General features: G+C 45.3%; 1 protein-coding gene across 2 annotated transcripts in view; it reads left to right on the forward strand.

The window, feature by feature from the left end:
• Window positions 1-6,332, forward strand: part of LOC110334749 (sialic acid-binding Ig-like lectin 13) — an 8,780-nt gene extending 2,448 nt beyond the window's left edge. Inside the window, exons 4-6 of one of the 2 annotated variants that reach the window (XM_021216628.1) lie at window positions 919-1,012; window positions 1,804-1,884; window positions 6,202-6,332. In XM_021216628.1, coding sequence (XP_021072287.1) covers window positions 919-1,012; window positions 1,804-1,876 — 167 coding nt within the window. In that variant the 3' untranslated portion in view covers window positions 1,877-1,884; window positions 6,202-6,332. The remainder of the gene's footprint in view (window positions 1-918; window positions 1,013-1,803; window positions 1,885-6,201) is intronic. The other variant, XM_021216650.1, reaches the window with a different exon arrangement.
• The last annotated feature ends 1,408 nt before the right edge of the window (window positions 6,333-7,740 follow it).

A 7,740-nucleotide genomic window follows, 5' to 3' on the forward strand; every position in this document is an offset into this window, starting at 1 on the left:
GCTGGGAAGATGAAGAGAGGCTCACTGGTCATTCAATCTTGCTTACCATACTGTTAACTAGATGTTAACAAGGGGAGTTACAGGGCATTGAGCAACCCTGTCTCAAAAAAAAAAAAAAAAAGATTGATAGTTGAGTTTAAAATCCTGTGACTATTATGAGCAGCATTGTTGAGCTCTTTGTCATTTGTTTTATGAGGCAGGGTCTCACTATGTTACCAGGTTGGCCTCAAACTCATGGAGCTATACCTGCCTCTATCTCCCGAGGGTTGAGATTAAAGGCATTTGAGTTCCTTATAAATTTAACTATAATAATTCTTCCCTGGAGGCTGGAGAGATGGTTTACTGGTTAAAGCTGCCCTTGGAAACGACCTGGATTCACTTCTCAGCACCCACATGGTAGCTTGTAGCTGTCTGTAACTCCAGTCCTAGGGGATTCAACAGCTTCTTTTGACTTCAGAGGGCACTAGACCCTCAGGTATGCACATGCAGACAAGTAAAAATATAAATTTTTAAAAGAGTTCTTTTTGTGTGCTTGACAACAGCCCCTTACCACAATATGAAAACGTGCTCCCAAATTCTGTAGGTTATTGATATTTTCCATTGCAATTGTTGGTTTTGATGTTTGATGCAGAACCTAGCAATGTAACGCAGACTGACTTTGAACCCATAATCCTATTGCTTCATTCTTCTGAGTAACAGGATCGCAGATGGCCACCATGCCTCGGTGACAGAGGCTCTAACATGATAGAAGGTGATTTTTCTGATATATTGATGGACAATGGGATGAGGGAGTCATGGTGTGGACAGAGGCAGTCTCAGGTCTGGGGATGAAATTTGGAAGGCCATATCTAAGCACTACTGTGACAGGGAGGAATCTGTCTGGGATTAGCATGTAAGTTCAGCTCCATCTACCTTCAGGGAAACCAAGACCCCTGGCAGATGTGGTGCAGGTAGCCATGGGAGAAGCAGCTATCAAGTTTCTGCTTCTTGGGATCTGCTTCTTCTTCCTCAGGTGAGTGTTTTTCCTTGGACGAGACAGAGGTTTGGGACCCAGGCAGGGAGTTTGTGGGTACTAACAGCTCCTCACTGTGATGGAGCTGTCTGTCAAGTGTGGCCATTTGGGGAACGTTAAGACAGAGTTCTCTAGAGAAACAGAACTGATAAAATGTATGTATACACACACACACACACACACACACACACACACTGGATTTCTTAGAGTGGCTTATGGGTTATGGTCTACAGTCTACTATTTCAACAATGTCTATCTTCTCAAGGAAAGTCCAAGAGCCAAATAATTTGTTCAGTCTACAAGGCTGGATATCTCAGCTGGTCTCCTGTATACACTGGAATCTCAAAGAAGTAGACTCTAATACCACTGAAGGGATGAACTTGCCAGAGAGAGTGAGAACAAGCAAGCAAAGAACAAATGCTTCTTTTGTCCATGTCTTTTATATAGGCTGCCACCAGAAGCTGTGGCCCAGATGTAAGGTCTACCTCCCTTCCTTGAAATATCTAAATTTACTATAGGCCTTCCCAGCTTAAATGATTCAACCAAGAAAAACCCTTCACAAGAGTACTTCGCCATTTGGCTTAATTCCAGACAAAGTCAAAATGACAACTGAGAATCACCATCATAGGAAGAAGGCTGTCTTCCACAGCTAGGAGGTCTTGTGGTCTGTGTATCTCCCCCCCCCAGCCCCCAGTCACCCTTACAGTCCATGACAGGAGTTCAGGACAAGAGGTGACTACTACACCTGCTCCCCTTCATGCCCACATTGAAGGCTCTGTCTCCTCACTCAGCATGAGATCCCATAGGAAGAGAGTGGAGAGACCAGCAACAAACATGGATCAGGCAGACGCTGTCATGGATTAGTCTCTCAGGTGAGTAATATGGGTTCCCAGCATTTGACATGCTTCAGGACTTTTCCCTGTGATGGAGCCAGTGTGGCCTGGCTTAGCATGGCCACTGGTTATCTGCTTACCCTCCTGTGAGTCCACATCCCTATTGTGTCCCATGATCTCCTGAGTCAGTGGTTCCATTTCTTTCTAGAACTGGCTGTGATTCTTTATAGTCACCTCTCTTCACCCTTCACCCCATGACTAATACTGACCCCTTTATTCACCCAACCTTGATCATCCCTGAACCTCATCTTACCATAGTCACTGACTCTCCCTTGCATCCTGCCTCTGTAACAGGGCTCCAGGTCTTAGTAGGCCTCCAGACCTTAGCACCACTCATTCCATAATGGGAGCACTATTCAGGCCATAAAACTCCACACATAAACAGTTATACCAGCCAAAATGAAAACAAAGACCTAATCCTTCGAAGTCCGTAGTTCTGGGAACGTCTTTAAAGATACTAACCTGGTCTTTTGGCTTCTGTAGTTCTGCTACTGACAAACTATACTTGTTAACTGAAGTATGTCAAACCAGAACAGTGTTTTTGTACTTAAAGGCTCATGCTAAGAAAGTTTTTTTTTTGTTTTTCGAGACAGGGTTTCTCTGTATAGCTCTGGCTGTCCTGGAACTCACTTTGTAGACCAGGCTGACCTCGAACTCAGAAACCTGCCTGCCTCTGCCTCCCAAGTGCTGGGATTAAAGGCGTGTGCCACCACGCCCAGCTGCTAAGAAAGGTTTGATTGCTACATTGGGATCCCACACACCCAGTGCAGTCGCCAGCCAGCTAATATAATTTTTCTATTGGATTAAACCAGTGTCTGGGCAGTCTTCTCTGGTGGCTACCTCCCAACATTTTTGGAGGTTCTGTGTATTTTTGCGTCACGCCACTGGCGCCGTATCTGCGTGGGCAGAAAACACCGTGGGCTGGGTTTGTACTGAAGGGCTAAACAACCTGAGATAGGGATGAACTGCAAGGAAGAAACATTATTTATTAATTGGACACGGGAGAAACCAACCCTCTCCCGGGTGTCCCATTGTCTCTCTGTGTCTCTCTCAGTCTCTCAATGGCGCAGGCTCCGATGAGTGGAGCTGTGTCCAGAAGGCGGGTCCGAATGAATGGGCGGTGACCACGTCAGTGGTTGGTCCGGGCAACGAGTGGGCAGTGATGAGGACGATGCGGGGCGGTCTGAGGACGCTGTATTCCGGGAGATCTGGGGAGCAACTCTTAGCGTGTCTGCAGGCGGTGCAATACAATGTTTAGAGGGAGGTGGTCAGTGGAGGTGAGAGACCCCAACAAGGTTTCATCAAGATTCCACAGAGACCAGACCCTGAGACACTGCGGGTCTCCAAGCCTTTCAAAATGGGAAAGAGTATGGCAGTCAAAGAGCTCCTTGGGGTACACAGCCTGAGTTCCAGATCCCCAAGACTCCCTTTTATCAACTGTTGCCTGAGGTTTCAGAAGGGTCTGACACCTCCATTACAAAATGAAACAAATTAAAAGTCACCTGGTCTGTCACCTCCAGGGATAAGTCTGGTTAAGGTGCCTTCTGTTTGGACACATAGGACAGGTCACAGGCTGTTGATCCAGTGTCCAGATTCCCCAGGTCTGGGTCTGTTCAGATGTCTAAATGTGTGCCTGCCACCCCTAGTTGTCCTGTCTCTCTCTCTCTCTCTCTCTCTCTCTCTCTCTCTCTCTCTCTCTCTCTCTCTCTCTTGTGTGTGTGTGTGTGTGAGAGAGAGAGTGTGAGAGAGAGAGAGAGAGAGAGAGAGAGAGAGAGAGTTAGTTCTGTATTGACCAGGTCAATACAGTTTCCCGGTATTGACCAGTGGCTCTCTCTGGTGTGAGAATCCCCTGGCTTAAGACCTGTGCCTCCTCCTGGTGGAGACCCAAACCCTTTTGTCTCTGCCAGTTTGCTCACAGACACTGCCCCCCTCAAAAATTAAAAAATCAAAACCTTCACTTGTCCATCGGACTCCCAGAGTGAGAGCGCTTGCTTGATTTGTTTGTTGACTCTTGCCCAGGGTTGGTCCCTGGGAGGAGGTGGGTAAGGGCGGGGCTCCTCATAGGGAGAGGGAATAGTTCCCCAGGTGAGTGGTCCCTCTTCTCTATGCCTGTTCTAAGCAGCCCCAAGGGAGGGGGTAAGTTCCCCTGGAGTGAGCCAGGACTGCTGCAAGAGTTACAGACCTGGGGCTACAGAATTTCAGCTAAGAAAGCTCAACTTTGTGCATCAGAGGCTGCCTATCTTAGCTACAGGCTGAGGTGAGGCAAAGGGAGCCTGTCTCAGAGTAGGATTGCTGTCATCCTTCAAATACCAACTCAAAAGACAGGCTTGAGAGTTCCTAAGCACTGTTAAGTAATGCTACCTCTGGATAACAGAATTTGTGGAAATAGCAGGGTCTCTATACACCAGCAAAAAGGGGGACACTGAGCTCATAATCAGAACAGAGACTAAACCAAAACACATCTGAGGCTTTAAAAACAGCTCTGATTTTTGACTCCAGCCCTAGCACTTCCAGACATCTCAGAATCTTTTTCATTGGTTTGTCCATGAAACAAAAGATACTACAAAAGAGGTTTTAGCTTTAGGACCATGTAAACTTGTTCAAACAATTGGACCCTATAGCCACAGGATGGACCACCTGTCTAAGAGTCATAGTGGCTACTGCTAGTCTAATGAAAAACAAGCAAACACGTTCACTTTGGGTCAAGATCTTATACTCATAGCACCCTATGACACAGCTAAGGCCCTCCTCCTCCGAGGAACACCAGAACACGGCTGTCTAATGCCTGTGTGACCTAGTACCAGACCCTACTCCTGGCCCATCCTTGAGTCTAGCTTAAGAAATTCACCACCATCCTCCTGCTATCTTCTTGCCTGGTGACAACCCCCAGTGTTCATCCATGACTGTCACTAGATGAAAGATGAATCCAGGTATGTGAGAACTGCAGTTGTTACTTTAACTTAAACATTTTGGACCCCAGCCAGGTACCAAAGCCCAGAGAGCAGAAGCAATCAATTTGACCCAGGCTCTCAGACAGGAAAAAGGAAAGGACAGTTGTTCTATTTTTAACTACTGTGCATGTCCATAGTATGATCTGTGGAGAACAAAGGCTTCTCACCACTGGGGAAAAGATATGAAAAACAAACAGAAAATCTTGGCCCTTGTAGAGGCCATTCATCTTCCCTTACAAATTGCAATCCCGGGCCACTGACCTGGCTGTCTGACAAATCGCCCTAAGATCAGTGGGGCCTATTGATATTATAATAGCTACCCAGGGCTACCTGAGACTCCATGGTAAAGAAGAAATGGACAGCTCAAACCCACAAGCTGATGACGAACAACAGGACAGACCATTCTCCCAGAAACATCTGCCAGGACTCTGGTCACTGACCTTCACCAGGCTCTGGGAGCCACAAAATAGAGTCACCCAGACCGAGGTTTGCTATACCTAGACTGCAAGCCTAGCTCAGGATATCTTATTAGCTCAGGATGTCTCAGCCAGATACCAGTTTTGTGCTCAAGTAAATCTAAAACAGGCAGCCCTTACCCAGGAATAATGAGTAACCAACACCCGATCAAACTCTGGGAAAACTGACTCCACCACTATCTGGCCCGCCAGGGGAGGATGAAAGTACTTGCTAGTTTTTTATAGAAACTATCCATCTTTTCCACGTAGGTAGAACCAATCCATACCTGGACTAAAACTGCTCAAATAATAGCCTAAAAGCTCCTCCAGCAACTGGTTCCCTAATTGGTTCTCCCTCTAGCCAATGGGATTTAACAATGACCAGGCTTTAATAAACCAAGTCTCTCAATTAATAGTTAAAGCTTCAGAAATAAATTGAAAACTTCATTGTACATCTAGACCTTAGATTTCTGGGCAGGTAGAAAAAAATAAACAAGATTTAAAAAAAAAAAAAAAAAACTATACCAAAACTCTCATTAGAGTCCAGCAACTCTAATGACCTTTCTTTGTTTCGCTTCGGGCCTGCTGCACACCATAGAAGAAGGGATTTACCCTCTATGAGATTATGTTTGGAAGACCTCCCCTGCTGCTTCCCAGGCTCAGAGATCAGCGCTTGGCAGAACTCTCTAATTACCTCTTTCTCAAGTCACTACAGACATTCCAGTCCTCCATAAAGGCTATTCTCTGGGCTATCCGAGCTTGCTTCTAAGTCCACCACCAGTTTCCCCTTGCTCGAGTCTGCAGATACTCTCGGAGTCAAGCAAGTAGCCAAAGGGACACGGAAGCCAACTTGGACAGAATGCTACAAAGTGCTTCTTTTCATTCCTTAGGCTGTGAAGATGGCTGGCGTTACACCATGGATCCACCACTCCCAAGTCAAGAAAGTCATGGATGATGGTGCCAGCTGGACTGTCTCCAGACTATGGACCAATTAAAATGAGATGTTAGTCTTGCTCTTCTACTCTCTGCCCCCCCCCCACATCCTCTTAAGTCTTGAGTTTTACTCTATGGGTATGAATATAGGGTTGTGGTCCCTCCCCCACAGCCCTCAGGCCTGGAACTAGGAACTGAGAAAGATGGATACAGGGGAGGTATTAACTAGTGTGTCTATAAACCACCAACCCATAATCATCTTGACCTCTGCTCACTGATGCCCATTTTAAGTATTTGGTTGTATTGGAAAAAGCAAAGATACGGGGGTTTATCTTTTGAGATAGAAATACAGCGTTTACAATTCTATACATGCACTGAGGCTGGGCCCCTCCGTTACCAGAAACAAGAGAGTTTTCCGTTGCAAAAATTGGGGTTATGAGACTAAGGTTTCCTGAAATTTCCTTTTAAAAGATTCTGGCCTTTGGAAAGCCTGGGGAAACCAGACTCTAAGCTACAGGAGGGGACAGAATCTATCAAGGGATAGAGTTAATCATTCCCAGGCAGAAATCAGTCAGGATTGCTAGTTATCCTTAGGCACCCAGCACTCAAACTACATATTTTAAGAGCAAACCAGACTGTCCTCCCACTGCCTGACAAAACTCACTGTGACTGGGGCAGCCCAATTTGTCTAATACCCAAAGCCTTCAATCTACACACTTCCCTTATTCTTTCGCCTGCCCTTCTGCCTTGTGGGTTAACTCATCTGGAAAACAGCAAGACTACGGAGGCTACTTGGTGAGCGTGTACTAAAAGCGCCTCTTCTGATGCTTTCCAACCTGAGTAGACAGATTGATCAGGACTTACAGGTACTAAAAGCTTCTATTTCTGAATTAAAACAACAGTTAAATTCCCTCGCAGAGATGTCCTCCGAAGCTGAAGAGGTTTTGACTTAGTTCTCCTGAGATAACTATGTATGGCTTTGAAAGAAACCTGTTGTCTCTATGCTAATTATTCAAGAGTATTTAGGGAAAAAAAAAAAACTCATCACGATTGGGAAAACAAAAACAAACAAAAACCTCAGTACTCAGGAGGCAAAGACAGGAAGATCTCTGTGAGTTTGAAGCCAGCCTAATCTACCGAGTGAGGTCTAGGACAACCAGAGCTACACAGAGAAACTCTGTCTCAAAAAAAAAAAAAAAAAAAAAAAGGAAAGAAAAGAAAAGAAAAGAAAAGAAAGAGAGAAAGAAAAAGAAAAGAAGAAAGAGAAGAAAAAGGAAGAAAGAAAGAGTGAGTAAGAATGAAGGAAGGAATGAAAGAAGGAAGGAATACAAAAAGAGACGACAAAGACAAAAAGAAAAAAAAAAATCACACAATATCAGTATTTGTTCTTTTGGTCACCCTGGCGAGCTACTCTGCTATCAACGCTGGCTGGGCCTTTAAGTCACATTCTGATTAGGTTAACATTGGGGCCCTGTATCTTAAACTAAAACAGAGTA

This window comes from Mus pahari, chromosome 1, assembly GCF_900095145.1.
Source record: "Mus pahari chromosome 1, PAHARI_EIJ_v1.1, whole genome shotgun sequence".
NCBI lineage: Eukaryota > Metazoa > Chordata > Mammalia > Rodentia > Muridae > Mus > Mus pahari.